Consider the following 18,276-nt stretch of genomic DNA (forward strand, 5'->3'; position numbering starts at 1 on the left):
TCTCCTGATCAGTTGGTATGCTACTCAAAAAAGTGTGAAAACTACACAGAGGTAGGGATTAATCTTGGATGGCTGTGAAGATGGGCTGAAATAACCCAGTTCTGAGCAAGTACGCCAAAGATGCAGGCTGTTGTTGAGAGGTTCAGTTGAAAGGTCCAATCCCACCCTCATTTACTGACAAGTCATTTTCTGTGGGTTTCTAATCCAATGTAGTGTGTTATGTGGGAGGATTATTTGTCTTCCCTGAGTAAAAATATGTTTAAGAAGTAAACTTTGTTTCAATAGAAAAACACAGATGTTGCCCTTGCAGTTCTGAAGTTTTGATGATCAAGAACATCACTGGTAAACTTGGCTTTTGGTAAACAAAGCCAAGTATATCAGTTACATTTCTATAGCATAGACCACTGGTTTAAAACAGTAATCAATTTAAAAAAATTAAGCATCTTGCAGTCATCTTCCAACAGTCAAAGTAAATGCTGGTTTTGTCCTTTGCAGACCATAGAACTAAAAGTCCTGTCAGAAAAACATCCTTGAAAATACCTAAATACTAGGAGAGTTAGAGATTTTCATTAGGAATTGCCATATACAGTGTACTTGTAGAAGAAGCTCTCCAAAGTAGAGAGGTTGGGCATGCAAGCAAGAAATACACAGTTTGCTTAAGCGTTGCTGTGTTCTCACTGTGGAGTTTGGGATGTTGTTTATGTTCTTTTAATCTCCTCTTGAAGCATAACAGCATTGGTTTGGGTGAAAGCAGCCTGCTAACATATAAAGCAAGTAATTGATCTGGCTTTCTTCAGAGGAATGTGTTCTTTGCCTTTTTTGGAAAGGAGTATGTGAACGTTTGCAAGTACTTCCACCAAGGCACTACCAAGAACAGAGGAAACCAAGTATCAGGATTTAATGAAAAAAGTGTCTTTGGTTGTCTCCCAGTATGGAAGCAGTATTAACTTATCAGGCAGCATCCTCTGGCTTAGTGCAAAGAGGCTCTACTTTCAGAAATGGTGTTTGCAGATTTATCTTTAGGGTATGGATATTTAACAAATCTAAGTCCTGTATGTCCTGGCAAAGTGTCAGGCAGTTCTGGAATAAACGTTTTAGGGATGCCAGCAGCCCCACAGACTCTTCTAAACTTTGTCTTAAAAAAAAAAAAGAGGAATAATTTTATCAGCTGTGTGCAAACTCGGTGTTTGAGATAATAGACACTGTTCTTAACTACTACTGTAGTGGATGGGACCAGTCTTTTCTAATGAGAAGATGGAAAGACAGCAAAGAAAATAGGAAACAACTCTGCCTCTCGTCTCTCTTCAGTTCCATCAGTCTAGTAAAATTCAGTTCTGCTTGGCATTGTGTGGAGAATGTATATAGACATCTTACAGGGTTTTTTTGTGGACTGAAAATATTCTTATAGTAAGTAACAGAATGCAAAAGCCTGATTATTCATTATAAGGGGATTCAAAAGAAAAAAGCATGCTTTATTGCTTAAAGAGAAGGACATGTTTTTTTCTAAAGATAAATCTATTGACTCAAGGTCTGATATCCTGGAGCTGTCTGAAGAAAATTTATTTCCTCTTGCTGTTGCTCACAGTGTTTCTAAAAATGGAATTGAGTGAGACTTTGTTCTAATTTTCTTCACCTTTTGACATATATGCTGGTGACTTTCCTGACAGAAAATAGTGATCTTACTGCTAGTAGAATTGCAAGCCCATAGGAGCACGTCAAGTGCCATTTTGTACAATCAAATTTTTGTATACAACTGTATTGTTGAAAAATAAAAAAAAATTATTTTACATCAGGCTTGAAAATGACAGTTTATACAAATGTCTGCTTCTTGTCTATGTCAGTATATACATCTACTTCAGCAAAGAGTTCACTTTGATGTCCCTGCTTAAGAAAAGTAGTTGGAGGTGGGTTTTCACCCACCCATAGAGCACAAAAATAACTGAAAAGTGTATTAGCAGTACTATCTGTACAACATTTTTTCTCTCCACTAGTGAAATGTCTCTCTACATCTGAAATTCAGTAATGTTTTAGTTTAAGAAAATTGGGCTTAACTCTGCAAACCATCAAGATAGAGCAACAACTGAAAACACTGTTCACTCTCATTTTATGTAACCTAAATAGATTAAGCATTAAGTGGTATTAGACTAAAATTTACACATTTGTGCTATTCTTTTTACAGACTTAATGTCTGAAGTCGGCCTCACTTTCTGTAAGCTTTTCACACTACTGAAGGGGAAAAAACAATTCTCAAAGCAAGTACATGTGAAAGTAACAAAAGAACACTTACATATTTAAACTTGTTCACTGGCATTAATTATCACACTGGGTAGATCCTGCGGTCATGTTCTGCTTCAAGATATCCTGTGTTCATCATTTACATACTTCCTATTGTGTCAATGATGCTTTTCATTCTGTTACTTCATAGTCTCTAGTCCTTGAATGCTCTTGTGTTTTGCAAAAAATCACCAAAAAAAAATCACAGAAGCACCCCATCACTATCTCCCACCTCCAATTCTGGAAAGTCTGTACTGCTAACTACAGTTTACCAGTATAATGACAACATTGTCTCAGTTGTACATCAAGTTGCAGTTCTTTAGTAGTGATACAGCATTTTCTGGCAAACTGAAGGCAGCCTTACCAGCGCTGCTTTGGCTTGGGGGAAAAAGTGGCTCTGTGTCTTTGGGAAAGCTGTTCCATTTATGGTACACAATTACATTTTTACAAATAGAAGGCAATATAAATATTTACTGCTGCAATTCAAGTTTTACCTAGGTACATTAAGACTTGAATAAATAAAACACTTTGAGTATATAACTTGTAAATACTGATTCCTTTCAAAGTGTCCTTATGTAATCCACCCTGGGAGATGCAGTTCAAAAACACCTCTGTAAGCTCTGAAGTGCGTGCCTTGCAGAATATGTGCAGCTCCTTTGAATGGCTTTGTGAATTAGATGACTGTTGTCTTTGCAACAGAACTGTTAAGGTCTCTAGTAAAGCAAACAGAGCACAAGCCACTTAAGTTTAAACAGTGCTCCAGATGAGTACAAGAGCAATTTATGCTTTCTCTGGTAGTTATGAATGATGATCTTTAATACAGTGTTCTTCAACAAAGGACATAGTAATTCTGTTTATAATTTTTCTTTGTATTAGAGTAGCTTGAATGCTTTGCTTTTGATTACTGATTTTCAAGCCCTGGGGCTCTGGCATGGACTTACTGAATTGCTCTTAAATGCTGGTTAACTTTCAGTTTTCCTGTCTTTGAATTATTGTTGTGTTGAAGATTTGATAGGCTAAAACTTTGCTGTGCATCAAGAAATGGAGAGGTTCAGCTACGAATACTTGAGCTAATACAGAGCTACTAATACTTGAAATAGAAAAAAAGCAATTAATTGCAAGGAGTGATAACATTTTTGTGTGTAATAAAATTTAACCATTTTTTTTTCTTGGTTTTGCTGTAAGAAAGAGTAGGAATGAATTTTCCTTCAATGTAAAATAACAGTGAGCAGTTGGTTGTTACCCAGTGTATTAAAGAGGATTGTTGCTTGCATTTGGTGGGAGATTTTGCTTTTATTTTTTGTCGTGATAGTTAGTCACGAAGAATATTCTTTATCTCATTGGCCTTAATTGTGTGTTACACCAATTTTGAGCTATCAGCCTAGTACCTGGGAAGAATTCCAGTTGTATTTGATAGTATTTAACAAGGTAGAAGATGGAATAATAATAAATAATCAGAATTCTTCTAAACTTTCAGCTTCTATTGTCGTTACGAGATTCTCAGGAAATTGAGAGGCCGTAGAGACACAGATTCTGCTTTTCCTTACTATGCATGTTATTTTCATCCCTGAGTTAGTCTGAGCTGAGCAAGTCTCCCAAGAAAACCTGAAATATGTACTGAACCTTACAGTTGTTCAGTGCTTTATTTCTGCAGTTGAGCACATTTTTGTTGCCAAGTCAAGGCTTAAAGTGTTAGGTATTCAGTCCCAGGTGGCTGGAGAAATACTCTGTTTTGAGACTACAGAACCCTCTGCTTTCTACTCTAGCTGCTTCTGCACCTAGCCATTACTCACCCCATCTTTAACCAGTATACATGGGTTTTCCATTTCCCTGGTCACTGCAGTATTACTTCCATGTATCTCATCACATGTGATTGCATTTTTATTGCGCACAGATGAATAGAATTGTAAGAAGTACTCTGGATGGGATTCTCTCAGGTCTTATACTCACATACATTCAAAGGATATGCTTTTCCTAGTGCATCCAGGTATTGTGTTTTTCTTTTTGTCATGTAGTGTTTCTTGGCTACCTTCTTGAGAATTAATATACTATTAATTCTGTTAATCATGGCCTAGAACTTGTAAGCTGCTACAGGAAGGGGTGAGTTTTGGTGTGCTTTTGGAAACAGTAGTGTTTCAGCGGAGATAGCAGTGGAGAAGGATTGGCAAGTAAACGGGTGGTTTTGGAGGGAAAAAAAGTAAATCTTGGGCATAACTTGATGAGTGAAGTTGTTTTTTTTTCTGATCAAATAACACCAGTGACGTAAGCCTGGATGGAGGGGGGAGGCTTTGACAGTTACTCATGTAAATGATACTAGTGTGGCAGTAAGGCCTTAAAAGCATTGAGGTAATAGACTGTTTCTAAACATACTAAATGTTTCACATAGGAACCATCTACATGTAACAAAAGGACATTTATGATAGTTTGAATGTCATATTTTTAAGACAAAACACTTGGATTTGTATTGTGTAATACCATCTAATTTTCTCATGCTTTTTGTCTTTTTTTTATCTCCAGGAGATGCTCTAGTTGCTGTAAATGATGTTGATGTGAATTCTGAAAACATAGAAAGGGTTCTGTCTTGCATTCCAGGTCCTATGCAGGTACAGTAGTTGAACTTTTACTCCAACTGTCCTCTGTAAAAACTGATATTGTATCTAACCCTTTTTCTATAGGAAACAGAATTTAGGTGGTCTTTTTCTCAGAACTTCTTCATCCACTCTTTGAACACCTTGGTTGACTTCAGTCAAACTTAGAATAGAAATTTCGGAGTTTAATTCTGGTAAGTTTTGTGAAAAATAAGTAAGTGCAAGTAAGTGACTCGAGCCAGTGTCCCATTAAGAGACATCAGGCATAGTCCAGCAGTTACATGCTCTGTCATCAGCAGAGTCAGAAAGTACGTGCAGCATTGTACGAGAGGTAGCAGCATACTTGTAGGTTTAGACTAACTATAACACCTGATTTTTTTTGCCCAGTGAGAGTATCAAGGGATTCTGTGCGTGCAGGATTCTGAGTATTTATGTTTCTCTGTGCTAACTAGTGCATACCTGTGTGGAAAAGTAAGTTTTGTTACTTTTTCTGCTCAGAAAACAATTTGATTATTACATTGCCACTTGCATCAAAATCAATTACTTGTTGTTGAATACAGGGAAATAACTCCTTCGAAACCTGCACAAACTTTTAACCAGTGATAACTTGTAGTTCTGGGTAAAAATGTCAAGAATGGTTGTTTTGAGAGTTGTTCATTCGCTGAGAGCAGAGTGTTCAAAAGAAGGACAAGGTTATCTAATACTATGATGTCTTGCTCCTGGTGGGTAATGAATAGTGCTGGAGATGTGCAGTCTGGCGGCAGCATGTCTGAAACAAGATACTCATGTCTAGCTTAAAAATATGTCAACTGCAGGATAGTAGTGGCTGTTTTTGTCAATTACCATTCTTAAAATGGTAATAGTTGCTATGAAAATACTTCATAAAATAAATATCTCATCATCAATAGAAGAGCTTACAGACCACAGGAGAGTAAAATGAAGCCTGGATTAATAAGTAGTGCTATTAAAGATATTTAAGAGCATTTAAATGGAAAAACTAGTACTGCTTTCTTATTTAAATAGAAAAATAAATTCTTGGATATTTAAAGAGCTTTTAGATTAAATGCTCTTTAAGATCTTTCAAAACTGAAGAGTAATAAAGATTGATAGAACTCAGGATTAAAAATTGATAGGAAAAAAAAAACCAAAACCTGACCTGATGAATAGTGTTCCTTCCCCTAAACCTTCTGCACGTATCTTTTTCTTCTAGCTGAATTGGAGCTATGATGAAGAATTAAGTAATAAAGAATTAGATAGCTAGTTCAGAATTAAACCAGGAGAGTATTAATTACCTTGGTTGTTAGTAGCATAAAATTAAGTCTTTTGAATTACTCTGCTTAAATCCACTTCCTGGATTTAAGGAAGGTAGAGTAAAAGTTGCAATTTAGGAGATTGAGCAGGTTAAAATTATCATGTCTCTTACAGTATGCCTGTAAGCTCATGGTAGTTTTTTTTCAGGTAGAATATATGAGGTGATGATAATAATAGAAATCTTTTACTTTCCAGAAATGAGAACAAGTTTTTTTAAAAATGCTTCCATTCACAACTCACATAGTGCCTGTAGAACTACATCTGCAACTGCAGTATGATTATTAGTATGTCAGGTCAGGAAGCTTTCCAAGATGTTTGACAGTACAAAGCTTGCCTAAGCTACCAGAGTTGTGGTCAGGTATTGGCAGAGCTCCGTGGTAGAAAAACCTTGTCTTGCCTGTATTTGACCAAATATGGAGTTGTTGTAACTGTTATTAAATACAGAATGATTAAAAAAGCAGAGGTTATATAGTTTATGTAATTGTATCTTTGCTAGATTAGAGTATACCTATTATTTGTTGCTAAAATGCAGTGCAACCCTTTATACAGTAGTTACTCTTAATGTAGCATTAATGTTTACATTGTCAGTAAATCTGTCAAGTAGACAGCGATTACTTGAAATGTGTAACTGTTTGTCATGTTGGCTTTCCAAAGCCTTTTATTAAAGTGCAATTATTCTTTTTTTTTTACTGTGCAGTTTGAGTCAAGCCAGACTGATTGCTGAAATACACCAGTGAAGAATTTAAATACATAGCTCTGAGAGGGTTTTGCAGTGTAGAACACTGCTGCTGAAGAAAGAGAGGGTAGTTCTTTCTAAGAATTAGTAATAAAGATGGCCTTTATACAAGCAAAATTGTTAATGTATTCTCATGCATCACATGTTGCAAAATATCAAAGAAAATGCAGTTTAAAGCAGTTTTACTGCAGTCAGAAGTTATTTACATAAGTGAAGTGCTTTTCTGGGCTCAGTATTAAAAATTACTGGAAGTAATTTCAGAAACTGACTACCTAGATTATCTCAGTTGCAGTATGTGGCATAACATCTCTCATTATTATATTTCCAGAATATTGTTAACCTTACCTCAGTTTAGGTAGACTAGCTTCTAGGCATGCAAGATAAAGTGATATGCTGCAGTCTATACAGTTTTAAATTCCAGTCATCAAAACAGCTGCTGTTTCCTAACACCACAAGACAGAGAAGACAGCATAGGAAAAGGAAGATATTTCAAATAATATATTTTTCCTTACCCTTACACTTAGAAGTTGCAGAACCATTTTACCCAAAACTTTCTGAAAATACTCAGCCTAAGGCAGACATTCAGAATCAGAAATTTCAGCTTGAAATTTTGAGTTAAGAGTTGTGCAAACCATAAGCATATGGAAAACAGAGACTTAACAACAGGAAATTGCAGGCAGTCTTAAAAGGCAGGCAATGCCACCAGCTCTGGCTGTAATAAAATCCATATTCTAAGACATACAGCTTTCTTGCTGATATACAGAAAGTACGCCTTTTGGCGTCAGACCAAGAGTGTCACAGCTTCGTCTTCTGTTTTCTTATAGGGGCAAACGTATAAGTAAAAATCATTAAGAAACAAACTGTAGCAGCCTTCCAATACCTAAATGAGGCCCACAGGGGTGATGGAGAGGCATTTAGTGACAGGACATAGGGGAATGACTTTAGTGGTGAGGCACTGGCACAGGTTGCCAAGAGAAGCTGTGGCAGGGGTTTGGAACTGGGTGAGCTTTAAGGTCTCTTACAACCCAAACTGTTGTGTAATTCTATGAAATTAAATACAGAGTGACCTTCCCATCCTACTTTTCCAGCTTACAGCAGTCAATAGTTACAGCAGTCAATAGCGACTTGTTGGATCACATACAAGTTTGTACCTTCTCCTTTTTTAATCTAGTTCTTAAAATTCCTTTGATCTTCACAGCATCCTGTAGCTGTGATTTACAGAACTGATTTGTGTTACGTATGTTTTCCTTGTTTTTCAGGCTGCCATCTAATGAAGTACATTTCATACTCCCAGGTTCCTGCATTATGAGTAGTTAACTTCCATTTATCATTCCTTGACTTCAGAAAGCTCTGTCATGTTCTGCTTCTGTCGCATCTTTCCTAAGTAGAAAAATTTCCATCCGTGTACCTCATAGTTTGCTGTTACTGTCCCTTCATCAGCGCCTTCTTTCAGGTTGATTAAATTCTTTTTTACAACTGTTCTAATGTCATAGTGTGCATGCTGCATAGAGTTAGAATACTAATACATTTTGTGCTTCTCCCATTCTTCATTTCCTTTCCTTTTCCATTTTCTGCTGTGCATGGAACTGATTTTCTTTAGGTGAAATGAAATCAAAGTTGTGAAAGACTTCATCATCAGCATTTACAGAAGGATACTTTAGTAGTTATATCTAATCAGATCCAGTGTACTGCTCAGGATGAAGACTGATTTCTCCACCATCTTAAAAAAGTGGGGGGGGGAGGGGGGTGTTAGGATACATAGAAATGTAGTTTCTCAGTAATTTTCTATTGCAGTATTTTCCACCTTAGATTTTTTTTTTTTACAGTATTTTTTTAAGGCAGGAAATAGATTAGAACTTGTGCAATAGTAGAGAGGAACAGAAAATGTCATGTTTCAAGCTATTAGAATCAAGATTTGGAAAGGAACTTGTCAAATTGTGGAGAGAGATATTTCTCAAAACACAGCGATTTCCCGTCTGAGTGGGGCAGTATTGTCCACAGAGGGGTGGGAGGCAACATGGATGCCTGCAGGAGGAGGAAGAGTTAAAGTTCGTTTTGTCCCCATTTGTTTTGAGCTCTTGCTTGGACAGCTATCTGGTTGTGTCTCTAAGACAAGACAGATTCAGTTTGGGTTGCTTTATTTTTAATCAAGGGACTCAAAGATAGACTGCAGCAAGAATTACATCTGTGCGTCATTAGTGTAGAGGCTGTAGCCTAAGTGTCATGAATGAGTGTCCACAGACAAGATGTAGAAGTTAAGAGAAGTAACTATTGAGCCTTGAGGAAATCTGCAAGAAATTACACAGGGTATGAGGAAAATCCTCTGAAATACATGCAGATGGCGTGACAGAGAAAGAGAACTGAGTCACTGAATGCCAGAGGAGAAAACATACATCTATAAAACTGTGAATGATCAAGTTACTGGGACTTAATAAAGCCACTGCTTTTAGCTGGGTGTTTCTGCTCCTTGAGTCCTGTTAATATGCAGTGTAATTAATCAAAACTGAAATAATGAGGAGGAAGCAAGGGATGAGTTACTGTCAGAGAAGAAAATGGTAGCACATGGCATGAGAGAAGCATTGAATGCACTGCTGTTACAGGGAATGGGAAAAGAGGAACAAGCTGACAGCAGCCAAAATGGGAGAAGAAAAGATTAATGAGAAGTGTTGGGAGGGAGTGAAGTGGGAAGGCAGCAGCCGATCCCGTAAATGTTGTAACTGGAAGAGCTGATGATGGCACTTCTGTCTGATCTAGGTTGACAGGCAGTGGGTGTTTTAAAGCATTATTATTTCTTGTTGGCACTGCTCACAGTTATGAAAATGTAAATTGTCTGTATTTAAATGTATAAATTACCTCTGCTTGGGCTTTTCAAATTCGCTGCAACTGGGAAAATATAAACCTTTTTTGTTGCATCAATCATTAGGCTAAACTGTCACCAGCTTTAGAAAGAAGCAGGATTTAGTGTGATGTATTATGTTTAGAACTTCCCAGTCAGTAGGCATGTTAAGGGTACTTCAAGGCAGACAAAAATCTTGAGTAAAAGCATACGAAGGAGGGAACTGAGAGTGTGCCTGCTTAGTCCAAATAGATGCATTTTTACTCACTTTGAGCAATGATGAAAACTAAAGTTATCATCCAAGAAAATAAATCAGTTTATTCTTTCTGAACATTACAATTTCATGATCAGTCAAGAGCAAGGTATTTCTCACAAATCCTTTCATACTTAGAATTAAGTGTTCATTAAAAAAAAAAAAAAAAAAAAAAAGACTCTTTTTATTTCACCACTGCTGGAACACCTACCAAACATAATTTTTGTAAGACAGCGCTCATAAAAAGGAGGTCTGTAAAGCAAATTTCCATGCCAAGTGTGGACATTGTGTTGCTTGTGACCCCCGAAATACAGACTAAAATTCCTAGTGGTCACTTTATTTGTGAAATAAAGAACACTAAACAAGTAATTTTTTGACAAAGTAAGCTTGATTATCGGCACTTTGTTATTTTAAGAGCGAATTCTCTGTGCTTTGCATTTTTTTCCATCTGAAGACAGAATGCAGCAAGTGCTGTAAATAATTTTTATGCTTCTTGCTAGTTGTGTACAGTTGTCAAATACAGCAGCAGAACTTACTTGCTGACTTTACAGTTTAAAAAAAAAAAATAATCTACTGAAATATGGGCACATGGAAAGAATTGCTGCTGAGTGCTACAAATTAGCAGACTTCCAGTCTAATGTAAATTGATTTCCCTGTGCAAATGTACCTGTCAGTGCACTCGAATAGCAAAGCAATGTTCATGAAAGAGCCCTGCGGATAAATACTTCGAAGTGCTGACATTCTGAAAGAAGTCAAATAACGTGTGTATTTCCAAAGCATGGTAATAGGTTTTGTGTTCAAACGAACCGCAGAGCAGTAAGTGTATTTTTCCATTCTCAAACCCATAAGAATTAAGTATGAAAACACACCAAACCACATGCTTACTCATATGGTTCATAGAACATGTGATAGCTGCCTTTCTTCTTAATAGTAGGTGGCTCTGTAACACTGAATATTTATCTGGTTTTCTTCAAACAGCAGGAATTTTTGAATGCTTACATCTTTGTCAGTAAGACTAAGAAAACTTAAGGGCTCAAACTGCATTTATTCCATCTGGGATTAGAACATAATTGTGAGAGCCTCATTTTCACAATAATTAATTATCTTAATAGGTTAAACTTACATTTGAAACATCAATATTTGAGCCTGAAGAAACTTCTCAGCAAAGGTATAAACGGGCACAGTCAAGTATGAACAATCTGGTTCGGCTTTTGTGGGGAGAAGATAGCATGGACCATCAACAGGCTCTGCAAGAAGTGCCTCATATTGTTATGTTCCTCACACTGAAACTGGACTCTGAAACATCTAAGGATGAGGTATGTGGCCAACTAAATAAAACTGAAGATGAAAGGTAACAGCTGACAACAGCAACTGCTACACCTTTTGATATGAAATGAAAATAAATCTTATCATTTTGAGTCATGAATAGTCCATAAAGTGTCCACTTTGACAGAAATAAGGCTTGAAATTCTGGGGTGGGTGGGAATTACCATCACTGTTTACAGACTCCGGATTTGAAATCTCTTTGGTGCTGAATATCTGTACATGAAGAGCCTTGAGGTGTTAACAGGCAAAGCAGAGATCAATTAAGAAGGTCATGATTGTCTCTTAGATGCTCACTGAGCTGTTTTCAATACGCCTCTCAAACTATGAAATCTGCCTAATCAAAAAAATTTTCCCCAGCAGGAGCTGTTGGCAGGCCACATACATAGTCTGCCTAGCTCCTCCTGTTTTGAAATGCTGATGTGCCTTTTTGTAGAGGACTCTCCTATGTTTACTGTTCGCAACCAACTGTGGATTTTCACTTGAGTGACATTTTTGAGCTACTGGAGTTCTTTTCCTTTGTCCTGTAAAGCTTCCTTTCACATCTCTTTCCTTTTCATGTTGTTCAGGAGAATACTGCCAGTGTAGGTATAACCCATTGTAAGTTTTTGTGTAGATGTTGTTTGTGATGTAGCCATAGCTACAAATACTCCATTCAGAATGCAGGGACACAGAACAGAGGGGAGGGCTTAGTTTGGCTTCTTACCCCCGCTGAGAATGACAAATGGACAAAGTGGACTTTTGGGGAACAGACATTTGGAATAAAACTCTTCTCCCCTTCTGTCAGTTCAACTTAGATTTATCATACTGCACTAGTGATATTATTTGATACATTATTTGATATGAAGACATCAAACGAAAGACAAGTTTTGCCAGTCCCCAGGGACTGGGGTGGCAGGAAGAGTGATGGAGTGAGAAGCAGAAAAAAGACATTTTCCTTTCACTTCCCTGAAATTAATCCTTAAATCCAGTCAGTGTCCATCCCCTCTTTGAGATGTCTTTTTTTTGTTAATTTTTCAAGAGAGAGAAGTCTGTATTGCTCTTTTAGCATTGTGTAATACAGAAAATGTGTTTCAACCACACATAATGGAGTTTAATTTTTTAGAGACAGGGCTGGGGAGGAGAACCCTAGAAAATTACATGATGTCATAGAAAACTGTCATGATATCATATAAAAACTGTTGGGAAGTTTGCAGAATCAAGTAGTTGAAAGCTAGGAAATGGCAGATTTGTGGCTACTTGTGCAACTTTAATTCAGCCCTTTCGTACATCCACAGCATGAGGTTGTCTTGAGTATTACATTTTTTCTGAAAGATGCCTGTCTTATGCAGAGGACAAGGCAGACAGATGAATGTGTATAATTAAAGCTTATTAGGCAGCCATAAATCCAGTACTTCCTATCTCTGGTATACTTGATTTTACAATATAAATCATGCTCTTAATGTAATATTTTTAAGGTAGCATATGCTTCATTATATATTACAGCAAGATACTACACTGTAAGCTTTGGTTTGCAGCCCTTTCCAATCCCATTTAAGAGACTACATTTTTTCATGGGAGGTACCTTCAGCAGAATAAGTTTACACAGGTGTTTGTCATAATTACTACTTCTTTTTTTAATAGCTTTGCAGCAAGGCAAGGTCATTCTGTGCTTTTCCCCACCTGAAGACTGCTCCCATTAAATTGTGATACTGTGGTATTTTTCTGCTTTGGTGTTTCCCTATAATAAAAATGAAAAGAGCTCATTTAACTGTGAGTTAAATAAACCCAAGATGCTTTATGAAAGTGAACTTACATTATTGCAAATAATTCTCTTTTTTTTCAGTTGTAAGTTTGCAGTGCAAGACTGCTATGTTATGTGGCTAGAACAGCTACGGATGGTTGTTGTAGACCTAAAGACCAGTGTTTTCTTGGCCACATGAACTTTATGAAATACTAAAAATATGTATTTCAGGGCCTCTGGCTCCTCTGTTGGTAGGTGATAGATATGCAAATGCCTAATTGCAATTCCTGCACTTCGGAGTAAATGCAGGAAGAGAAAGCAGGAGCCCTGCTTTCTTGCCCCATTATTGCTTTACACTCTCCCAAGAAACAGGATTAACCATGAATGTTGAGCGGAGGTAAAAGAGGGATTGTAATGCACTTGTTCTCCCTTCATACCATGGAACAATTGTTTCTTAAGAAGTCCTGGCAGCTAGGGAGCCCCAGATGGTCTCTAATGTTGAGAGATGCTTCGCTGGTGCAGTCAAGCTCTTTTTTTAACATTTCTGAACAAAAGAATGCTGCCTTCTTCAAGGCAGTTGTCTTTAATTTTATTTGGTGAGCGGTAATAGACTTTTATCCAGTAGATGTCCTGTTCCAGATTTAGTTTACAGCAGTACTTCAAATTAGCAGTGAAGATACTATACGCCTATGCCATATTGCGCAATAAAAATACAATGATCCTTTACTAAGCTGCTTTATCCATGTCCAAGGGAGACAGGGTATGTGGATCACATCCATGTAAGCAATGGCAACTAAAGCTAGTAACTAATTCTTCCACTTGTGAGCTTTTGGCACCTAAAAATAGAGTTAATGAGCTCTAAGAGTTGTGAGCTCTAACTATTCAATTGTAAAGGAAAGCAGTATTAGAAATCATTTGGGATGTGGGGGTGTCCCATATGATAATAGTTTCAGTGAGTATGGTTATCTTGTCTTTTGTATGTGTTAGTTCAAGGTAGATATTACAGTTATAATGTGTGCTGTTTGTACCAGCATACAAACTACACATCTTTATATGTTTGAACTCATTTTGGTAATGCCATGTTTTAAAATGAATGATGTTCCTGTTCCTCCTACGTGATAGTATTTTCTGGAAGTATGAATTTAGCATACTTGCAAATTATTAGCAAATAGCTGTTAAGATAGCTTGGTTCATGCAGACACTGACTTGTACTTCCTATAGCTTTTCTCTCTGGTTTTATAATTTCTGAATTAATCTTTAAGACTACACAGTTGTCTTTCATCTACTGTTTCTTTTTTAATTGTACTTAACATGCAGTTTAAAGACTATTGTCAGTGAAGTGTGTTTGAAGATTATAGGTTTTTAGCTGGTTGGCACCCTTTTGACGGTTTCTTTTAGCCATTTCTTATGTTGTCAGGACTGCACTAACACATTTTTTAAAATGCTCTTTAGACTCAGTTTGAGAAATGGATAAAATAAAAAAGCGAAGCTATTTGATAAGGCATTAGTTCAGACAGCCTGTCCAGGTTTGAGGTTTTTTTGATTGAAGGAGGGTTTATACTTTTGAAGAAATTAGCTACTTCTTATGTATTAATTCCATTGTTATTGTCCTATGAACTTTCGCCTTGCTTTGAAGACAGTTGATCTTGCATGGTGATGTGTGCTGAACCTTGCTAACTCATTAATGTATATCTATGATACAGCAATGACCTTTTGTTACAGTTGTCTTTTCTTTCCCTGGGAAATGAATTTGTGTAAAGGCCCCAGCTCATAGTGAGGAGAAAGAAAAGCTGTTTCTAGCCCTTTGTAGTGCTGTAATTAGGAAATGGCAGGGTTTTTTCCATCTGAGGGATTCATTCAAGAAAAAAAGATCCTTGTTACTAATGAGTATTTGAAAATAGAGCTAATTAAATTGGGTAAGAATGCAAAGTTTGCCAGGTCCTTCTGTAATTAAACTTTATATTCTTTTAATCTTGATGAAGGAAAATTTTCTAACGGGTATTGGCACTGGCTGGATGTGCTTAGTGACATAAATAGGAAAGTTAATCATGTCTGTGTTTCTTTTGTTTATGTAGAAAGATAATTTACTGTACTCTGCACTGGATATGCTTAATACTGCATGTATTATTTCTGGCATGTCACAATTTAGCAGAAAGTAATAAATGTGGAGGAACATTTTGATTGTTTGAGGTTTTTTTTTTAGTTTTGGGTTGGGTTCTTTTGGTGACTTTGGTTTTGTTTTGCTTAAGTAACAGCTAACTTTCTTCACAGCAAGAAATCCTTTATCAGTACCCTGTATCAGAAGCATCCCAAAAACTGAAAAGTGTGAGAGGAATATTTCTCACACTGTCTGACATACTGGAAAGTGTTACCGGTACCCAGATTATCAGGTAAAAATATTTGAAATGTAATGTGCTACTACTCTTATTATTTTATACATATGTGTACAGAAAACCACACATGGGTTGTGCATCCAGTTCCAGACAAAAAAAGAGTGACTCTACCTGTTGGGCAAGAATATTTTAACTAGAACAGCGTGCCTGAAGTTGGGCTGCTCAGCCAGGATGTACGTTGATTTAGAGGAATTTCTCATGGGTGGCAATGACTAGGATTTTTAGTTCAGTGAAATTGGTTTTAGATCCTTCCTTAAATCTCTTAAAGCACCCTTATCTAAGCTGGGATTCTGTGGCACTGTAGTATGGAGACTGGAAATTCTGCAACAGCTGCAATCCGATTTCTAAGAGTAAATTATCATTACTGTGTCTGCATATGTATGGTGTAACTTTTGGGGTGGGGATGTTTATTTCTTTGTAGTATTTGCATTGTTTGGAAAGCACTTTTGGTAACATGAAGGAGAGGAATGTTTTGGTGACCTGCAGAAATACTAAGGTATTTCTTACCTAATGAAATAACACTGTTGTTTTATTTAGCACCATCAGTTTTACTGTATGAGTGAAGAAAGTTATTCATGGAGCCATATCCTAAAAATTAAGTTCCTGAATCTTTCAAGCTTAAGCTTGTTACACTTTTTTCACTTTGCAGCAGTGTCATGTTGTTATTTAAAATTTCTAAGGTGAAAGTAAGAAAGGTGGGGGTTTACTATAAATTTAGTGTTTGAGATATTTATAGACCTCGTTTTTAGCAGCAACCAGTACATTTAATGTGATAACCTGGTGCATAATATATGATTTACTGCTAATTTGAACCTTGGGTCTAATTCAGTTTCATGTTCTAATTCACTCTGTGGTTCAAATGAAAGTTCTGTTGGTCTTTCTGGGATTGCTGTGCTTCATGGAGCAATTTTCTATACAAGGAGGTAGCATGAGAGTTCAAGCTTATGTTTATCACTCAGGTAATATGTTCAAATACCTCTTGGTCTTGTTTGCAAAACGTGGAGTCTTTTTAAATGATTTTGTGAGTGACTGCTATGTTCAGAACCTTCATTAGTACCTCTAGTTACCTCACTGTGATCTGAAATGACATTAATTTTGTAAGTTGATTGTGTTAAAAGCGAGGCAGGAAGACCTTTAGAGAGCATCTGAGTGATTCAGAAGATGACTGTGGCGCTTCAGTAACGGTAGTTCACTTGAAAACATTGTTAACACTGGTATGATCTGTTTGGAACCAAAACCAGAGAGACTTCAAGTTCTTTAGTAACATCATTACCTAGGCCACTTCTTGTATGCATGTGATTATAGACGAGCGTTAAGTCTGCATATAAAATACATATAAAACATTCTGGCTCATAAAGGTCGTGTTTTGTAGCTTCATAGTGTTAACAGAAGTACTTCTCGTTTAATTTTTCTAGTTCCTCCCTTTTCTTATGCGAAAAACTGGTTCAGGTTGTTTACTGGAAAGAAGCTGACAAGTTGCTTGTAATTGGTCTTCCTGAAGAAAAGTGAGTTTCAAATAAGCTGCTTTGTTTTCCTTTTCATTTCATTTCCTATTGTGTGTCCTCAAATTGTACTCTTCTATCAAAAAAGCAAGAAAGAGAGGGCTTACAATGTACTCTTTTTACTATAACTAGTTCCTATTCCCGTGATTCCACTTTTTTGATTTACCTTATTCACATCTTTTATATATTCACTGTTACAGTTTCTTTTTCATTTCGTCTAGAAGGAATAAGGTGTCATTAGATCTCAGAAGTAGGTGTAGTCTAAAAAAACAGTGATTGTCAGTGTTTGGTAAAGTCTTGATTAGACACTACTGAATAACAGCAGTAATATTATATTTTTATGTGTTCTAGGATTTCCCTTCCCCTCCCAGCTTTACTACCATCTGTGTCATTATGGGCAAGTCACTCAAAGGAAATCTCTCACTGAGTCTAATGAAGAATTTTTTGTTTGCACTACATTATTAGTTAAGAATAGAGCTCTTCAGGAGATGCCTATGCTTATTCATAGTAAAGATATTATAAACTTAGCTGTACATTTGAATTGCTTTTTTTTTTTTTTTTTAGTGTTCCACTTGCTCAGCTGAGGAACATGATTGAAGATGTTGTCAGGACTTTGAAATTCATGTACAGTTCTTTAGACAGGTGAGTTCTTTCAAAAGCATTTTAAGTCACTAATTTTTCATTGATGCTCACTGAAGACAGCTAGCAGTGGTAATGTTTACATGGAGTTTCTTTGCATGTTCCTTTATACTTGCACAAAACCCAAGATTCTGTTCTCCTTGCCTTTTTGTTTCAGTCTTAACACACATTAAGACACTTTTTAAAACAGTCTGTTGATTCAGAAAGTTTTGTCCTTGATTAGTTTAAATCATTCACATAATCGAAGTCACTGGATGTCAGCAACACTCTGCAAATGTGACCCTTTGTGTTAAAGCACTTTGTAAAACACAAGTATGAATCAGTGGTTTGTTTTTAAGAAAGTAAATGCACCAGACTTTAGAACCTCATTTGGCAGAGTGACTTGTCTGTCTCTGCATTTGGAAAACACACAGAAAACGTTCAGTCTGACTGTAACCTAATGGCCAAGGTAGGCTATTCACATGCTTGCATTCAGTTTGGGGTTAACGTCTGTGTGCCACAGAGAAAGAAAAAGAATAATTTCCAAAAGGATGAAACCGATCGTTGTTGCATCTTAAGTTGCTCTAAGATACCTGCTATTATACTGTGCTGCTTTAGCTTTTCCTTTGGTTGTAGGTACTGCTTGGATTAGCCTACTGGGTTTTTTCATGTTTAAAATGACTGTTTAAAAAAAACCCTGAATCCAAATGTAGTATCAT

General features: G+C 36.6%; 1 protein-coding gene across 2 annotated transcripts in view; it reads left to right on the top strand.

Annotated features, from left to right (window-relative positions):
- The window catches only part of INTU (inturned planar cell polarity protein), a 56,474-nt gene that overhangs the window by 23,871 nt on the left and 14,327 nt on the right, over nt 1-18,276 (top strand). For both annotated transcript variants that reach the window (XM_061472185.1, XM_061472184.1), the window contains exons 3-7: nt 4,792-4,877; nt 11,111-11,314; nt 15,316-15,434; nt 16,853-16,942; nt 17,504-17,581. In XM_061472185.1, coding sequence (XP_061328169.1) covers nt 4,792-4,877; nt 11,111-11,314; nt 15,316-15,434; nt 16,853-16,942; nt 17,504-17,581 — 577 coding nt within the window. The remainder of the gene's footprint in view (nt 1-4,791; nt 4,878-11,110; nt 11,315-15,315; nt 15,435-16,852; nt 16,943-17,503; nt 17,582-18,276) is intronic.

The sequence above is a fragment of the Pezoporus flaviventris genome, unplaced genomic scaffold, assembly GCF_033815535.1.
Source record: "Pezoporus flaviventris isolate CSIRO_AGI_PZ_B2104156 unplaced genomic scaffold, CSIRO_AGI_Pfla_v1 ptg000070l, whole genome shotgun sequence".
Classification (NCBI taxonomy): Eukaryota; Metazoa; Chordata; class Aves; order Psittaciformes; family Psittacidae; genus Pezoporus; species Pezoporus flaviventris.